Source organism: Hippocampus guttulatus, chromosome 5, assembly GCF_054856545.1.
Source record: "Hippocampus guttulatus isolate MCC_2025c chromosome 5, RoL_Hgut_1.0, whole genome shotgun sequence".
NCBI lineage: Eukaryota > Metazoa > Chordata > Actinopteri > Syngnathiformes > Syngnathidae > Hippocampus > Hippocampus guttulatus.
The window spans coordinates 1,193,722-1,211,673 of record NC_141265.1 but is presented as its reverse complement, the minus strand read 5'-3'; the positions used below and the strand labels follow the sequence as shown (position 1 = coordinate 1,211,673).

At 46.0% G+C, this 17,952-nt stretch overlaps 3 protein-coding genes across 8 annotated transcripts in view; 2 read left to right on the top strand and 1 right to left on the bottom strand.

The window, feature by feature from the left end:
* The window catches only part of wdfy3 (WD repeat and FYVE domain containing 3), a 42,081-nt gene extending 31,795 nt beyond the window's left edge, over window positions 1–10,286 (bottom strand). For 3 of the 6 annotated variants that reach the window (XM_086110863.1, XM_086110865.1, XM_086110864.1), the window contains exons 1-4: window positions 5,926–6,611; window positions 1,784–1,994; window positions 1,087–1,210; window positions 292–401 (exon numbers count right to left, since the gene is read on the bottom strand). In XM_086110863.1, coding sequence (XP_085966989.1) covers window positions 292–401; window positions 1,087–1,210; window positions 1,784–1,994; window positions 5,926–5,954 — 474 coding nt within the window. In that variant the 5' untranslated portion in view covers window positions 5,955–6,611. Of the gene's footprint in view, window positions 1–291; window positions 402–1,086; window positions 1,211–1,783; window positions 1,995–5,925; window positions 6,612–9,998 lie in introns of those variants that run through there. The other 3 variants (XM_086110868.1, XM_086110869.1, XM_086110866.1) reach the window with 2 other exon arrangements.
* A 3,653-nt stretch (window positions 10,287–13,939) lies between these two features.
* On the top strand, window positions 13,940–15,252 carry LOC147204586 (monocyte chemotactic protein 1B-like). The gene is made up of 3 exons (XM_086111616.1): window positions 13,940–14,050; window positions 14,131–14,245; window positions 14,995–15,252. Exons 1-3 carry the CDS (start codon window positions 13,990–13,992, stop codon window positions 15,104–15,106), a joined length of 288 nt encoding a protein of 95 aa, XP_085967742.1. The 5' UTR covers window positions 13,940–13,989; the 3' UTR covers window positions 15,107–15,252.
* Window positions 15,253–16,208: 956 nt separating this feature from the next.
* On the top strand, window positions 16,209–17,897 carry LOC147204585 (uncharacterized). Its single transcript, XM_086111631.1, has 3 exons — window positions 16,209–16,320; window positions 17,190–17,316; window positions 17,389–17,897. The coding sequence occupies exons 1-3, from the start codon at window positions 16,236–16,238 to the stop codon at window positions 17,534–17,536; spliced, it is 360 nt and encodes a 119-aa protein (XP_085967757.1). The 5' UTR covers window positions 16,209–16,235; the 3' UTR covers window positions 17,537–17,897.
* The last annotated feature ends 55 nt before the right edge of the window (window positions 17,898–17,952 follow it).

Below are 17,952 nucleotides of genomic sequence, written 5' to 3'. Positions count from 1 at the left end.
ACACACACACACACACAGAGTCCGAGAGTGACTGGAGAAAAAGATCGTCGTTGTTCTTTGAAACACCGAGCCATCTGTCTAAGCGGGCGCGCTATCGCTGCAGCGCGCACACACAAGCACATTGTTGTGACACAACAAAGCGCACGGGCAAACATTAGCTTCGCATCCGATGAATGACGAGCAGCTTTTCTTTTGAAATGTGCCCGTTTGTCCCGAGCCGTCTTTGGCGCTCTCGCTCGTCCTACGGCCAAAACTAAGCTCAGCCTTGTCGAAGGGTGGTGTTGCGCTCACCTGGCCCGAGGAGGCCAACAGGTTGATGGTGGTGAGCAGCATCCAGCCGCGACTGGCTTCCTCGCTCTGGTTCACCTCCAGGAATTGAACGATGGCACGGCTAGCCGCCTCTGTGCACACAAACGCGAACGCGCGCATTTTAATGCATGGAGGAGGACATCTGAGTGGAGGAAAGCTGGCTCGGCAGCGGAAAATCATCCTGCGAAATGTGACGTGTGGAACAAGGAGCCTTTCGGCTCCTGGGTTGAGCAGTTTTAGATCAAGTGAAACGGGATTACAGCTTGCTAATGTGCCGGACTGTTTTGTGGATCTTCAAACAGCATTTCTTTTGTACCAAAGCACATTTTATATCTAAAAAATAAATAAAATAGGGAAAAAATGAGGGGAAACTTCTTTTTGGTTTTTCGGCAATGTCTCATAGAGTACGTGCAGTCCTTCAGGTGTGCCTGCCTTGGCCACTAGGGGCAGTATAATACAATGACACAGTCAACACTACTCGAGTGACTCAATAAGTTATAATCTTACTTTTTTTTCGGAGGATAAAGAATATATGACTGTGAGTACTATACTGTCTTTCCACGTGTGCTGCTCCGTTTTAGGTTACGCAAGTTCAACTGGGAGTGGCAATAAACCAATTCAAACCTCTTTTTTTAATTAATTGTTCAATATTCGCCAAAATGCTGCTCACTTTTTTGCGTCAGTAAGTTGTCCTTAGCTTTAAACGTGGATGCTTGTTTGTCTATAAGTGCCCTGCGATTGGCGGGCGACCAAAAGGGTGCACTACGACTCACTGACCGGTGGATTTGTTGGAGGCCCTGCGTCTGATCTCGGTCACCATAAGACGGGACACCTGCGTGGTGAACTGCAGCAGGTCCGAGAACTTCTCCATCATGCTGCTGGGCGCCGCGTTGCCGAACACCTGAGAGCGGACACACGAAAAAAAATTACATAAATAATCATTAAATAAATCATATCAAATTTATAGAAACCACCAAAATGCACAGACGGCACTGTGCCACAAATAGGCTCTGGAGCTGCCCCCCCCCCCCACAAAAAAAATCATCCAACATCAACACTGGAAGCAACGCTGCTTAGAGGAAGACTGCAAAAGGAAGATAAAAGACTATGGGGAATAAATCAATACAATTATTTGACTCGATTAAAAAAAATAATTTTATAGTATAAAACAACAACAAAAAAGCAATTTTCAGGCTGGTGAGGTGCACGTATTAGAATTATAGTCCACTTGGGGTCTCCATCCGCACGTTGAACACGGTACAGAATTATCAGTGACTTTTGAGCGCACGTGGCATTAAAACGCTGGGGCTACCGGCCACCCCGGTGAGTGACGTGGGTGTCACCAAATAAAAGCAGTGGCTGTTGCGAGCTCAGGTTAGCGGCTGGCTGTTAACTGGCTGACCTTAACCAGCCTGGGCATCAGTTGGGGCCACCGTGCACGCGCGTTTTGGGCAACGGATCTCGCTTCGCGTACCCTGTTGAAGACGGGCAGCATCATGTAGAGCTTCTCCTCTTGCTCCTTCTGGGTCATGTGTCGGGGAGGATGGCAGAGTTCGGAGAAGAGGCGGCGCAGGTGCATCAGGCCCAGGGCGTTGTCCTGGGGGCTGCACTCCTCCTGACGCGGCCGCCCCATGATCCTCTTCACCATGTTCATCTTCAGAGGCTTGCTCAGGACGAAGCTCGCCCTGAACGCAAAGGCAAGACGCCCGTTAGACTCACGCCAGGCTTTCGGAAGGCTACGCAAAAAAATGCTCGCTGCACGCTTTCACCCAACAACGCTGTATCAGCAAGTCACTCTGTGATTTTGTTGCGCGAAATCTTTGACACCGAGGAAGGGTCATGAAAATTTAGGGGAGAGGTTTTTGCACATTTGAGCGTATATGTGAACGGAAAGCAACCAACGGGTAGTCTCACTTCATCGTACAATCTTGGCAACGTACAAAAGGGCCCGTTTGTGTTTGTCTGCCTTTGTGAAATCCCAGGTGGGGCTCAACCCATTAAACCAACAGAACGGCGTCCACGCGTGGCTCCTTAATGCTTGCGTCCGCAGTGGCTCAGGAACAGGAAACGCTTGAAAGAGGATGTGAAAAAAAAAAAAATCCGCTGCTATTGTGGTCCGCAGTTCCTCAAATCGATAAAAAGGACAGCAAGTGAACTTTAGGATGGGAATGACTGACCCATCAAAAAAGATCTCATGTTCTCATGAAATCTCATATTCAGATCCGTCAATGTTACACACACAAAGAAGCCAAGCAGCTGAGCAGTTAGCGTGACAGAAGCCAGACTGGGGCCAAAATAGAAAGTTGCAAAGGCTGCCAGCTCAACACAAAATGTCTGAAAAAGAAATTATGACAACCAGGGGGGGAAGAAAAAAAATCCACATGATGCTTCCTGAGTCACGGCGGGAAGAACGTGGCGCAAGAGGGACGACTGGCGTCACGGCACCTGGTGGCATGTTAATAATAGACCCTGATTCAGACGAAAGAAAATCCCTCCCGAATGGCACCGCGCGAGACGTTTCAAGCGATGCGTCCGATAACAAACGTCTACACGCAGACGCAGACATTGCCCATAAATAACGACACGAGCGCCAACACCGGGCAACGGGCCGGGACCGAACAAATGTTACACAAGACGCCACACGTGGACCATCAAGAAAAGGAGAGAGAAAGCGAAAGCTGTGCACAGAAATAATCAATGCACAAAAGTAATACCTAGAGGTAAAGGGCAGATTAAGCCACGCGGGTGAAGCTAAACGAGGGAAGCTGTGCACATGCAGCCCGCCGGATAAATGCACACGTGTGGCCAAAGCTCGACGCGTGAAGGCAGGTGGGCTAAGCTATCCAGAAAAAGCTACGCGGCCAAAGCTACGCAATCAACGCTACGTGAATGATACTATACGGACAAAGCTCTTTTTGAGTATATAAAATCGAGTATTCGGTAAAATAAATAAATAACACACACACACACACATAAACACACGCACACACACACTTTTGCTTGTATTTTGCTTGGTTAAAGAACAATTACGAATACACGCGATAAAATAACAAATTTCACTTAATCTTGACCCAGCAAGTGATTTTTGGTTTTAGATCCCCAAGTATTTGTTTCCCCTGATTTTAAACCGTGCAGAGCAGCAAAACGTACTTTCTATTCTAGAAAGATGAGAAAGTGAGATTTTAAATGAAGTGACATCAGAACCTCGCAGCCAACTAAAACATTGGAGTAAACCTAACGTGTTAAAAATTGCTCAGTAGGAGCTGAAACTGCGTCAGGTTGTCAGCATCAAAGTGTGTAGGGTCCTTTTCGCCTATTCGATGGCCTTCGAAAAGGAGTCCAATGGTTCTTGCAAGGGGGACACGCTAAGCCGATAGCCGCTAACCACTAGCTGCTAACGCCGGCAACCGGCGCTGTATTATACGTTGTCAGTGTACCGTAATCAACTTGAGTTTTTTTAGCGTTCTTAGTTAGCGACTGGACATGGTTTGGGGATGACGTCATGTTGACGTTGGTGGCAATATCAACTGGGCTCCAACTATCGGGTCAACGGGTCAAGTGAGGCGCTACGCCACTACGTTCTGCCAGTAACAGCTTCAAAATAAAAGCCTTTTGCAATATTTGGACAGATTTTATTTTGAAATTGGCTTTCACACCAGTTGGCGGCCTGTTCCCATCATGCAGTGCATGAACAATCGCTGCTCTGGCTGGCTTGACATGAATTTGCGATGCTGCACACCAAATAAACGGATAACACTGGCAGAAATTATTTTGGGGGGAAATTCAAGATAGTTGCGGACAAATGACTTTGATCTTGGTCCTGTTAAAAGTTCCGCAGCAATCAAAACAAGTCAGCTGAATGCGCCTGCGGAATGCAAACTCCTCGGCGAGCCTCCCGACGCTGTTCAAAGTGGACGTCAAGTGCGATGAGCGTCTCCCGCGGAGTTAGCGGCAACTTGCGAGCAAGATGAAGGCAGCGGCGCAATGTCCCGGAAAAGCCCGACGTCTTCAAAGGGGCGCGAGAGTGAGCGAAAGTGTGACGTAATCGCGGGAAGGTCTCCCGCTTCGCCGGGAGAATGTGGACGCCGGGGATAAAAGACTAACCTGAAATTCATGAACACGCCACGTACGAACGCCACGTGGAGCCGCACGCTGACTTTGGAGCAAAACAATACAAAATCTGACTGGGAACCATTCCAAACATTCTGAAGAAGTTACTGTAGGTCGGGCCGCGGGAAGATGGCGGTGTTAAAGGGAAGAGCTAACAAAAGAAAAGTGCAGAAACGTCAAAATCGTTGACATTTTCGAAAACAAAATAAAAATGCCTTTCGGCAGTAAGAGTATTTAGTTCTCGGGAAATGGAGTAGCCACTCCGCTGCCTTGCTTTGTGAAGTAAAACAGTGGAAATAAGCTAATGTTAGCCCTGCTAGTTTGCAATCTTACCTGCCTCACTAGCGAGTCGAACGTCTTTAGCTATTTCTCAATTAGCTAGCTTAAGCCAAGGATGGATAGACTGGAAATACCCCGAGATTCATTTCTCGGTGTTCGACCATAAACCGTTCCAGGAGGCTGTTCGAAAACCGATTTGTTCAAAAACCGAAACCATGTTTCCCATTATAGTCAAGGTAATCAATTTTAATCCGTTCAAAGTCTCGAAAACAACTTTTTTTAAAGCATTTTAAAAACTATTTTACACCATAAACTGCATACACATGTAATAAGAGAGCAGGTAATATGTAAAATACTGTACAAACATTTGGTACATTTTATTTTTACCAATTTTAACATCAACATTAACACTGTAACATAAAAATTCAAATAATCTCTCTCTCTCTCTCATCGTGACAAATGTAGATGACATTATTTTACACCTTGAACTAATAAATCCTAAAGTAATGGCTGTAACTATGGACTCTCTCTGCAACCCTACGCTACGGCACTTTATCCACACAAGTCCAGTCTCGTCCAGATTAAAAGTTTGCTGGGCAAGATATCCCTCGGCCTTGATGAGATTTTCAAACTCAAGTTGAAACTTTTCAGCAGCAAGCCAACCCTTCCTTAGCAAGTTGCGTATTCTGCATTCTTCATACTGAGAAATTGGAAACTCTGTTTGAAGACAGTGTTATAGTAATACAGTTTAAAAAAAAAATTAAAAAAATAGCTAATTTCCACTTTGATGGAGGGAGCATCTGCTCTCTATCGGAGTAGACTCCGGAGTTGGCGCGCGGGCTACTTGCTTGGACCTCGACAAAACCGGCTGCCATTTGTTGCCACCATTTTATAGCCGTGACTGTCCTCTCCACCACAAGCACAATACGAGGCTGTCTAGGAAACACAGTGACTGGTGGTTGCTCCTCGCTACAGAGACGGCGCACATCATCATCATCATCATCAGCGTAATGGTTTGTGACTGCCGGAGTGCTGAAGCAGACCATCTCGCTGCGCCCATGTTAATGTCGGACCAACGGTAATGGGTGCGGCAGAGTCGAAACGCGAGAAGCGAGCCGATTAAAAACAAAATCCACGGCGGACCCGCACCGCAACCACAGTAAACACCTCGGTCACCGCGGAGACAGCCTGTTGGGGTTTTTGTTTTTGTTTTTTGGGCCGCCCTACCTGCTGTTCTCTAGGTGCCCGGCCAGCATCTCCACACGTGGACAATTTTTTTTTTTTTCCTTTAAAGAGGCTCACTTCCGTTCCCTTCCTTCCTTCTGCGATGTCTTTTCGACGAGAAGAGCTTTCGGTGACGGCGGTGTCATGCCTTCCCCTCGCAGCAGCGTGAGAAGGGGGAGAAGCATGGCAGTGCCAGTGGCTTTGTTTGCCAGCCAGCCCACTGCGTGCGTGTGTGTGTGTGTGTGTGTGTGTGTGGTGTGTGTGTGTGTGTGTGTGTGTGTGGCCTGCAGGGACCAGTGTAGCTGATCCCTCCCCGACACCGGTGGGGCGCACTCGCGGCTTTGGAATAAGAACGGTTGGAGGCAAGTCGCCAGTGCGCCCGGACGAATGGGCCATTTAGGTGGCAAAACAAGGGGGTGGAGCACTTGAAGTGCAATTATCCACAAAGTATCCCAAAAGAACGGTGATGGTCACTTTCAAGAGCTAAAATGAGTCCAAGTGTTTTTGTAATGGCCATAGCAATTTGCCACAGCCGATTGTTTTTCTTTTCACACGTTATAACACCGGACAAAGATAATGACATTAACACATCCCCTCTCAAAAGTAAAAAAAAAAAACCAAAAACATGATGTTTTTTTCTCTCTGTTGTAAAGTTAAATAAATCCTAAAAAGTACAAAGTAGTGTCAAACGTTCTCCCTGTAATTCATATCTTTATTGTTGTAAGCAGTAAGGACCAAAACCATTTTGCCAAACATCAGAATCAGCATCGCCCCCCCCCTCCCCGATTCATTGGATTAAAAATTGATTTTGCATCATGACGCATGACAGCATGCATGGCAGATGAAGGTATTATTTGTCTCCACTCTGAGTTGCTATCCTCACATGCTACTGTCGTATCTGTGACTTTCGTGTGTGTGTGTCTTTAAAAGGCGGGCCCTGGCTATGGTGAGCGACTTGGGCATCAGCGAATCAGAGTGCAGAGCTGGCTGGTTGTAAACTGGCGAACCCGTCAATCTGCGTGTTGAGTGAACGCTCCTGCGGCAGTAATTACAATTAAAATAATACTACTAATAATAATAATAATCGGTGATTCAAGGGAATTTGAGCAACGGTGCCATTTCAGACGTGCGTATCAAAACCGGTACGCTGTACACTAATCAGCAGCCAAGAAGTATCTCTCGGCTTTCAAAAGGTCGGTGACCCCTGCAGGAGACCATTAACTCGCGTCGTTGAGACTTTCCGGGTGTCCGTTGCCGTGGCGATAGCCTGGAGAAAGCCTACTCGATCCAGACTAGACAAAACGATATGGAATGTTTACTTCTGTGTAGTGGCTTACGTTTCTTGACCAGTGTGTCGTTTGCTTTATTTCATGTGTCCGGTGAGTGCAATCCAGTCAACGTCGCATTAGTATAAAAAAAAATTAAACGGTAATTAAGACTGTCGGTGCAGTTCCAGACTTTGACTTGGATCCGTACGTGCATCGGCTGCCCCCTGAGGAGCCTCGCAGCAAGTCAGAAGATTCTGTGGCCGCTTTCTGCCGCAGCTCTCGCCTTTGTTGTGGCGCGTTGGCCTCCCCCGTCATGTGACTCGGGCGCCGCCCGTCAGGCCCGTTCGCACGCAGGTACCTTGAAGCCCGGGCCACACCCGCTCCCTAAACCCAGCGCTGAACAACCGAGAGAGGAAATGAGGTCAGACGAACCTTGGCGCTCACCTGCGTTGCTGATCTCGCTAGCGCTCTCATGTTGAATAGTCATGATGATTAAAAAAAAAAAAAAAAAAAAAGCACGGAACTCCAGAGAAACCAGTTACAAAGCACCCGAGGCTGCTTTCTTGTGATTGGAGGTGAAATCTCAATCTCAGCAAAGACAAACTCAACGCATATCGCGGTGATTCCCAGCCACTGTCGCACTCGGCGCGCGACAACCCTTAATCGACGCCGGGGCTGGCGGGGACGGCGGCCGTGCCGCACCTAAACATAATAAACATAAACACCCTTTCGTTCGGCGGATCTGACACTACAAAATTAATCGGCGACGGGTGCGGCCGTCACGCGGTTCTACCGGGTCAGAAATAGATCGGCCGTTGGGGAAAATCAACACATTTTCCGGAAAATCCCAGTGGCCGGCTCGCCATCTAAACAATCCAAACAAAACCAAAACGTTAGCCAGTCTGTTAGCAGCAGCTAGGATTGTTTCTGAGCACCAAAGATGAGTTTGAAATGATGTTCAACTCTTTTGGGATCATATATTCACAGTTAAAACTATTAAAATCAGCAACAATCAACATTTTTTTCCAAAGAGGCATCAGTTACTTGCAGATCTGAATTGTCATCGAAACTGATTCCAACCGCCACCAAACAAAATTACGAACACAACTCGTTGCAGCGGCACATTGCAACACATATTTTGCTTTTTTTTTTTATTTATGCTCCGGTGACGAGCGGGACAACGAGTTCCCCTGGGCACTAATTAATTTTTTTTCTTCCTCTCACGCTTTCATGGACGCCTCTTCTCGAGGAGCACAACAAGCAGCAGTTCACTCACACACACGCGCCAGGGAAGATTGTATCGGGCGCGACGTGTCGACGGAAACATGAGAGCATTTATTAAACTTGCGTTTCAACTACAGTAAACGTGAACAAGCTTAATCTGTGACGATGTTTGCATTGTGGAGCTAACACGTGTTTCTACGAAAGGTTGCCGTTGCACATAGGATGTTTTTAGAACACTTGTATGTGTTTCTAGTACGCACGTCAAAAAAGTGTTTTTGTTACACACGTAGAGCTTCAGACAGTACATATGTAATGGTCCGCGTTTGCAATGTACGCCCCACCATGTTTCCAGCCCACATGTCGCACATGTTTCTATGACACGTTAATCACATGCTTATTCTACAAAAGTAAGATCATGTCTAACAGCGCGTGTAACACAACATACACGTAGGTTTCACACACGTGACACACCATGTGTATTTAATACCATGTAAGCGCTTACATGCACGTGCGTTATACCCTGTGTCTTTGTGACACAATTATTTTCCTAACGCACATTGAACATAATCACGGGTTGCTAACATACATGGAAACAATCACCTTTCTGTTACGCACGTAGTGTCGTAAGTCGAGCTTCGTATGTTGGCGGGCGATATGCCCCTACCCATGTTTCTTTTCACAATACATCAGTCGTCTCAAATATGCACGCAGACGATCACGTGCTTCTGTTACACGTGTAACAGCTCACTCATGCGTTGGTAACGCTCATTGGAATGTGATTGTACCTCGCACACGCGACCAATAAAACGTTTCTACCATACATGTAAGCAATCACACGCCTGTCACGCATAGCTGACCGTGTGCACGTCACGCATGTGTTTCCTTTATGACACGCATGTCAACAATCCCGCCGTGTCTGTTACACACGTAACGCATTCGTGCGCCCCACTCCGCACACAATTTTCCACCGGGCCGGGGCTCGTCGCCGCAGATAAATCCCGCAGCGCGCCCCACCGCCACCGCGATGAAACCGCAACGGGGCCCGACGTAAACGGACTAAAATGCCAGTCATTTCCTCTAGAACGTCACGCTCGAACCGAACCGAGCCAGCAATCCGGTTCCGTGAGCGTAGCACCCCTCCCCCACTCGCAACCCCCCTCCACCCACCACCAGTCATGTTTGTCTGGTAAATCAAAGAGGCGTCACTGCGCGCCGGCTGCTCGCTCGACCGTCTCCGTAGTCGCGACGATTCGGGCACCGTCAAACCCCAAAACGCCTCCCCGCCCGAGGCGGCTCCGGAGGCGGTGTCCCAGTGCACCGAGGTCCGTTTGTTAGCCACCAGCTGATTCCCGCTAGCATCTCCAGCGACACATGAAATTGTCACCCTCCGACATGAAAAATAAACTCGTAGATATCACGACGTGAACGGTTGAGGGAAAATGTAAAGTCGACGAGGGACAAGGTCCATTTAGGCCGACATTGGGTGTGGGGAAGTAGCCGAGATGCACAGCGCTCTTTGATGCTAACTCGCCCGCTAAGCACTTAGCTTACCGGCTAAGCCTCCGTTTAGCACGCAGTACTCACCGGCCAAGTCGCGGTCACAGTAAAACACTTGGCCCGGAATGAGAGGGGAGGAGTGCGTCGGCGCGTCGATTAGCTCCGGGCGGGCGGCCTCCACGTACATCCATAAGGTTACACGGGACGCCTCGGACCTCCGCTGCTGATGCTTCACCGCCGACCGGTGGCCATTTTTTCCTCGCGTAACATCCACACAACAACAACAACAAAAAAAAACACACGCAAAAAAAGCTTAGCGCGGAGCTCCCGGTGGCCCCATCCGGTCGGCGAGCATCCCTCAGGCAGAGCCGAGCACAGACTGAGTGAGCGAGCAGCCAGGCAGCCAGCCTGGGACGACAGGCCGAGGAGCGAAGCTGACATCTGCCGGTGGGAAGGAAGAAGCAACGGTCAAAGGACGTTCACGGGCAACCACAAGAGGGCGCCTTTGCATCATTGTGAGTCAAGACGGCCAGCTCCATTTGAGCCAATCCACCAGATCCCGAACCCGAGGAAATCAAGTGGACCCCCGCATACTCGCGGTTGGGCCCCCTCTTCGCGATTGTTTGACAATCGATATTGGAGGGATGGATGTTTGCTCGTGTTTTGAGGAGGAACCGTCCAGTTGCGAAGGCAGAATTGTTTTATTTTGAGGAGGTGAGGACCAGGATGCAGAAGGTCTTATACAATTTTACCTGCCCTCGCATTAGTTCTTGCACCACGATAGTGGGTGAGAGAGTACCAATGTTCTTCTTCAGCTCTGTTGCAGTCGGATTTGATCCTATTTTTGTTGTGGCAGCAGCACCAAAGCAGACTGCGATGGATCAACACGGGACTGATTCAATGACTGAATTGTCTCAACAGCTCCTGTGGCAGGCCGCGTTTCCTCAACAGCCTGGGGAAGTACCGGCATATCCTCTGCTTGGCCTTTTTCAGGACGGACTTGATGTTGGTCTCCCACTTCAGGTCCAGCGAGAATGTGAGGGGCAGCCGTGGCGAAGGATGCTTCCTGAAGTCCACGACCATCACTACAGTTTTGGATGTGTTCACCTCCATGTTTTGTTGGCCAGCCACTTCCTGTTGATATGCGGATTTGTTACCGCCATCAATGAATGACATATTCAATCACAATATCACAAAAAGCTACCATTTGAACAAAGACGTGCAGACTTTTTATATGCACAGTGAGTTTGTAACGTCATGTTAGTTACCTAGCAAAAAGTATTCCTCATTTGTAAACCTCAACTTTGACGTAAATTTGGATGAAAACGCGTAAACTTGGCTTCTCCTACACGGAACAAACATTTGTAATAAAATATTTACATTCTCGTTCAAAATATTTGTCGGGACTTTTCAGCGGGCTACGCTAAAATGCCCCCCACCCGCCCTCTATTTTTTTTTTGTGTGTTATGTAAACATTAGGCTGATAGCCACATCATGTTTTAAGTTGCGCTACACACTTCAAAGCACAATGGCCAAATTCTGGTTGAATTCTTGATATACAGTATATATTTTTTGGCCCCCTTAGGACTGACATGCCCGCCAAATATCCTGTCGATCGGTGAAACCGGTTCCCAGGCAGATTCTTTTTTTTTTTTTTTGTCTAACTTTCTAACCGTACAAGCCGTGGAATTCAAAATCAAAATGGCCGACCCTCTGCTCAGTTCTCAACCGGAGTCCTTGAGACGTTTTCATGTGTCATGTTATGACTGACGCGAGCCCCCAAATTTTATGCCGATCAGTGAAAGCGGTATCGCTGCGGCTGAGAGTGAAGAGTTTATTTATTTTTGGGTGGCTCCTGTTGCGTCCAACAAATTTGTTGACGATCAGTGAAATCGCTTGACAGGGCTGAGAGTGCAGATTTTTTTTTGGGGGGGGGGGCTCCTGCTGTGCCGCCCCAAATTTCTCGTTGATTTTGTGGAAAGATACAAGGAGATACCGTTTTCCCTGAAATCTGGAGACTTCCAGGAATCATCCCACTGGCTGCGACATGACGTTTCTTGCACGCGAGGCTTTCTTTGGGATCTTTGCCAACAAGCACAACAGGAAGAAGAGATGCTGACTTTCATAGAAGAACAAAACATTGATATGAAATGAAAGAGAAATTGGTCTTTATTTATACATTTGTTTTTTGAAAGCGGGAGCAGCGCATGACTCTTCATGTTGATGCTGATAATGACCGAACTCTCCTCAGGGCGCTTTTCGAGTGGATTTTTCCATTGAACCCAAAACGCTTCCTCTCAGAGTCTTTCTGTCTTAAATGTGACATTAATCAACCTTGTCAGCATTTTTTGTTTTTGACAAAAAGAAAAGTACATTTCATCTGTATTTGGTTTTAAGATTTTTTTAGCCTTGAAAAAAGTTGCAGTGTATTTTGTACTTTGACAGATGGAGATTTAAGATGTTCTTGTTTGAGCCAAAAGTCACTACTTTCGATAGTTAATTTTTTTTTTCCGCACCAAAAATGGTCTATTTTGGCGGCAGAAAAAAATATTGACAATTTTTCACAAGACATACATGTTCAAAAATAAAAACGGTTACCTCTAATACTTTCTCAAAGATAACCTTCACCTTTCTTTTAGATATTTTTTCATTGAGGAACAAAGGATATATTCACTTGGGAAAAGTTTTATTAAAAAAATAGAAAATGCAAAGTAGTTTTAAAAACATTTTTTTTAGAACAAATCAAACTTGACTCTGGACAGCAAGCAAAGCGATACTGTACTGGCAACAGACGCGCCATGAGAGGCAACGTGACGAGGACGACCCAACCAGGACTGAAGGAAAGACACCGAGCACACAGAAAATGTGACCAAACTCAAACTTAGCAAAACCAAAAACAACAAAAAAACACATCGTGGCGGTTTCATTTCTTGTTTACGAAAAGAAGCTTTTTTTTTGAAGAAGAAGAAGAAAGGTGACATTCTAACTTCATTTCCATAGATTAGACCATATTTTTGTTTTTCCAGATCGCTGCATAGCGCATATAGAGAACTTGTTTTTCGCAAGTTGTATTTTTTAATCTCGGTATTACGTTTTTTTCCTCCTCAATTGCTTTTTTTTTTTGTTTGTTTGTTTTGTGTGTGCGCGCGTTCGCTTGGTTTGCTCCGAAGTGAAAGTAAACACAAGCGATAGAGTGAAAATCACATGATTGCCAAAGCAAACCATAAAACCAGATTTTGTCTTCATCATCACCGCCTTGCTCCCGACTGATTTATTGAGCGGTTTCAGCAGACTTGGCAAGACTCTCTTCTTTTTCTTCTTGTATTGCTTAATGATTGTTATCTGGGTGGCAGGCAAGCACAAACGTGCAAATAGCCGAAGACGTCAGTTCGTTCGTGGACAGCAGCTGTGAAAAGTCGATACCCTCCGATTCCAGGTGTTTTTGTGGGCAAAAAGAGAGATCGAGATAAAGCACTGCAAAACCTTTCGCATGGGAGAAGTAAAAATAAAAGAGTGAGATGCGCCTAAGTGGGCAGACCCACGTAGAAGTGGAGCCCACATCAAATGGAAATGGCAGCATTCGGGTGTCTTTGACGTCACGGTTCGGAGTTTTTGTGGCTCTACTCGTGATTGACCATCTTTTTCCCTGATTTCACGTTGCTCAGTGAAACGGGCATCAGAGGCTGATCATTTTTTGAAATATTCCTGGAAACGCGCAAATTGACCCCGCTCCAGATCAAAACGGCAGACTTCCGATCTCTTTTCAGGCTTGGCTTCTTGAGACTCTTTTTTTTTTTTTGTGGGGTCTACTTAGGCTAGAAATGTTGCAAAGTGAAACGGGCATCCAACTCAACTCTGTGACCTGAAATATGTCTCCGGTGAGGCGACGGTGCCCTCGGTGCGAGGGAATATCCTGGAGGAGAACACTTTTTGGCAAGGAAGTGAGATCGAGGCCCACATGTTTCCGTTCCGCCGTTTGCGATGAGGAATGCGACTTTCACTTTCCACTGAGCACCTGCTGCATAAATGCGCCCCGCGGAGCGGCACGCGGCGTCACACCTGCAAACAAGAGTCAAGGATGAAGCCTCAAGTTGTCGCTCTGCTCCTCCTGGCACTGGTCTGCCTTCAGCCAGCAGCAGGTAAGCCCGGCGGGAGACCACGTTTGTCCGCGTCCTCCCGTTTCTGACGTGCCTCCTTTTGTTTTTTTGTCTTCGGGCAGGTGAGAAGCTGATAAGCTGCTGTCTGGACACCAGTAACAAATGCTTCCCTCGGCAAATCGTGGTCAGCTACTACCACCAGGAAGCCGGCAAGGGATGCCAACACGGTGCCACCGTGTAAGTTCTTTTTTAAATGCGGTATTTCTTTCGATGTTTGCTTTTTAAATATTCTCATCATTTTTTTGGTATTATCTGCAAATATTTTTGTCATTTAAAAAAACATATTTGCTTTATATATTTTTATTTTCTTTTATGATAACAGTTTTCTTTTATTATAAAAAAGTCATGAAAATATTTGTGCGTTATATTATTATTAAACTAAAGCTTGGGTGTTTTCCACCAAATAAAATGCGGTCTTCTATTCAGTACCTAGCATCGTCGATCCAGTCATAAAGCTTTTTTTTTTTTTGTTATATGTGGAGTGAGTGAAATGTCCATCCATCCATTTTCCGAACCGCTTGATCCTCACTAGGGTCGCGGGGGGTGCTGGAGCCTATCCCAGCCGTCTTCGGGCAGTAGGCGGGGGACACCCCGAATCAGTTGCCAGCCAATCGCAGGGCACACAGAGACGAACAACCATTCACGCCCACACTCACACCTAGGGACAATTTAGAGCGTCCAATCAGCCTGCCATGCATGTTTTTGGAATGTGGGAGGAAACCGGAGCACCCGGAGAAAACCCACGCAGGCCCGGGGAGAACATGCAAACTCCACACAGGGAGGCCGGAGCTGGAAACAAACCCGGTACCTCCGCACTGTGAAGCCGACGTGCTAACCACTGGACTACCGGGCCGCCGAGTGAAATGTCATTATTATAATTATTATATCTTAATACATTCTTCTGTCTTTTTTTCTTCTTCTTGTAGTTTTATGTCCAAGGCTGGCAAAAGACTGTGTGCCCCGCCGCCTCATAAGAGCAAGTGCGTTCAAGAGCTGGTTGCCTTCCTGGACAAAAGAAGCAAGAGCAAAAAGCAATAAGACGTACAAGAGAAAAAAAGGATTATGTATCCAGTCACATTTTAAATGTGACTGGTTTCTGTTTATTTCGTGAAAAAAATCTGACGTTGAGTTTTTTCGCACGCTTCTGCTGTTGAGTGTAGGTTTAAATAAAGTTTTCTTCTTAATTCATGCCGTGAATGAGTTTTGATTCCGTGTTCTCACTTCACAATTATGTAACATTTTTAAAAAAAATTTCATCCTTTAAAATGACGTGTTTATTTTCGATGATAACAAAAATATTCTGCTACTGTATTTGCCTTTGAAGTGCGTCACCTGTCACTCCTTATGCTGCTGAGATTATTTAAATAAGGTTTGGGGGCAATTAAAAATATCCAGTTGTATATTTTCATAGCTGAATTGTAGGTTGGGTATTGACGAAGCACCATGGCCACGTTCGGGGGGGCCATCGCATCGGTTTTGGACAGGATGCGTCTCGGTTTGAACCGCTCCAATCGGTTTTGACTGCCAGTGACGTCATTACGCGACGCAGGACCCAATGCGCCCCACCAGAGAACGACGGTCCAAGCGGGCAGTGGTTAAAATAAAACACTAAAATTGAGCTGATCGAAGAAATTGCACATCAAGCGAATGCTTCTCCGATCGTTTTTCGTCTACTGATTTGTGACCCAGACTTATTGGGCGATGTTGGCTCGGTGACTGACGAATCGGGGCGGGAACTCAACTTTGATTGCGACCTCCTCTTGATTCAGTTCTGGACTTGACTTTTAAAAATATGCTAAAACGGACCCTTCCCACACTCGTTCTCAATGCTCCATATCACCTCGGTTGCCGAGAAGAAACCCCACTTAGTTGCAAACTGGAATGAGATGAAAAACGGCAGAGTAGAATGGTGGGTTAAGTCCTACTGACTATTTGTGAGTCTTCTCTCGAGTTCGAGAGAAGGCGGCGTGGGATGGAAATTCCACCGCCCCCCATCCGGGATGTGGAAACGGGCCAGCTGGTGCAGTCGTGGAAACATGACATGGCAGCGATTTGCCCCGAGGGCTGGTCGAGTGGGAAGGAAAGTGAAAAGAAGTGAAAGTGAAAGTTGGCGTCAACGGCCATTTAAGGGCCGGCGCCATCTCGTTTTGGGTCACAAGGTGCAGTCATGACGCCAAACGACTTCGTCGGCTTCTCCCTCATCCTCCTCCTCCTCTTCTTCTTCTTCTTCTTCTCCTGCTGCTGCTGCACAGGTCAGTTTATTAGGGACAACTCGAGTCCGCTCTCCCAGTTTTTATTGATTTAAAAAGCCGCAGTGCGAGGCCAACTGGAACCAGAAATCATTCAAATGCCACTTGCGTGTTAATTCATTACACTGCAAATTATACAATGCGCAAATTATTGAACCGATAGTCAGAAATCATTTGATGTGTAACAGAACTTTTTAATGAATTGAATGTATTTTTAATACAATATCAATGATTTCTTTTGTCTAAATCAATGACAGTATATGTTTTACGTACATTGTGTTACTGTTTGAATTAGTTGTATGACAGTACAATATTTCATGACATTTTTTTACTGCATTGGTGTATTCCAACATGACATATTTGTATTTAAATGATCATGTTATTTAATGGTATTTTAAAAAATGCATTTGTTTAATAACATCATTTTAAGGCATTATATAATTGAGATGTTAATATTTGCCTTGTTCATTTAATAACATTAATTGGGACTTTATTGGATTGAATTCTTTATTTTATAGATTTGTTGAATGGCATTTACAGTAATTGAACTTGCAATGACATTTACACGTCATTTTCCATGAAAAATTGTTGAATGGAACTCATGCTCTGTTGGAGTGATTTGATTAACTTTGAAATTGAGTCGTAATTTGAATTTTGTTCAAGAAATCTATTGAATGACGTTTTTAATTGAGATGAATTTGGATATCATTAATGTTGTAATGATTCTATTAGACTTATACGAAGATGTGCTCGTCTGTGTGTCGTGTATTAATTATACCCGTTTGCTGAGTTTTTTGTTTTTCTTCGGCATGGTGCAACGACAAGGAAGCTATTCTGACTCTAATCGCACGTTCCTGTCATTTTATTTCCAGTGTCGCACAGCCAGATGCTCAGCAACTGCTGCTTGTCGGTCCCGGGTGAGAAAATGCCGATCGGAGCGCCCCTGGTGGACTATGACCGTCAGGTGGCCGGCTCCGGCTGCCCCATTGACGCCATCGTGTGAGTTTTGCTTTTCGGACTTGACCTTGCTGTGGCAAACGGATCCTGACGCGAGGCGACACTGCGGTTCAGTTTTGTGTGCAGGGGCGGAGCCAAACTTTGCATAGCCACCGATGCTCCCGGGGTGCGACGAGCCATGCGACGTGTGGACAGCCTCAAGAAAGTCTGCCGGAACAAGAACTACGGGGGGGCTCGGTTGAAGTTAATGAGAAGATGCTGAATGAGAATCATTTTCCAAATTAAATGGCTGTCATTTTTTTGTCCCTTCAAGGCCTCCATACAACAACGGTTGAGTTGATTATCCAACTAGTTTGACAAACTGAAAAATGACATTTGTAAAGTGGACTTTGGGCGTCAAACTTGATTTAACGAAAATGTGATAAGGAGTAATGTCATGACATTTTCTCAACACAAGATGGTGTTTGATGGTGATGATTTCTTTTCTTCCGAAAATCTTTTCCTCCCAATATTTCATGATGTGCCATCATCCCTCAAGAGCTATTACAATGTTTTCGCCACATTATCGTTCTGGCATTCCTGCTGCAATACCTGACTTTTTCTGTCTGAAAATATAAAGAAATAAAAATGATGTCACAGCATTGGCTGAGGATCTGATCCAATTTTTTTGTAACAGGC

What these genes read in the sequence shown, in the direction of transcription:
- LOC147204586 (XM_086111616.1), top strand. Translation starts at nt 13,990, where the DNA reads ATGAAGCCTCAAGTTGTCGCTCTGCTCCTCCTGGCACTGGTCTGCCTT. An exon ending in CTGCCTTCAGCCAGCAGCAG is followed by an intron (nt 14,051 to 14,130) that starts GTAAGCCCGGCG and finishes GTCTTCGGGCAG; the next exon opens with GTGAGAAGCTGATAAGCTGC. An exon ending in TGCCAACACGGTGCCACCGT is followed by an intron (nt 14,246 to 14,994) that starts GTAAGTTCTTTT and finishes TTCTTCTTGTAG; the next exon opens with TTTTATGTCCAAGGCTGGCA.
- LOC147204585 (XM_086111631.1), top strand. Translation starts at nt 16,236, where the DNA reads ATGACGCCAAACGACTTCGTCGGCTTCTCCCTCATCCTCCTCCTCCTC. An exon ending in CTCCTGCTGCTGCTGCACAG is followed by an intron (nt 16,321 to 17,189) that starts GTCAGTTTATTA and finishes TTTTATTTCCAG; the next exon opens with TGTCGCACAGCCAGATGCTC. An exon ending in TGCCCCATTGACGCCATCGT is followed by an intron (nt 17,317 to 17,388) that starts GTGAGTTTTGCT and finishes ACTGCGGTTCAG; the next exon opens with TTTTGTGTGCAGGGGCGGAG.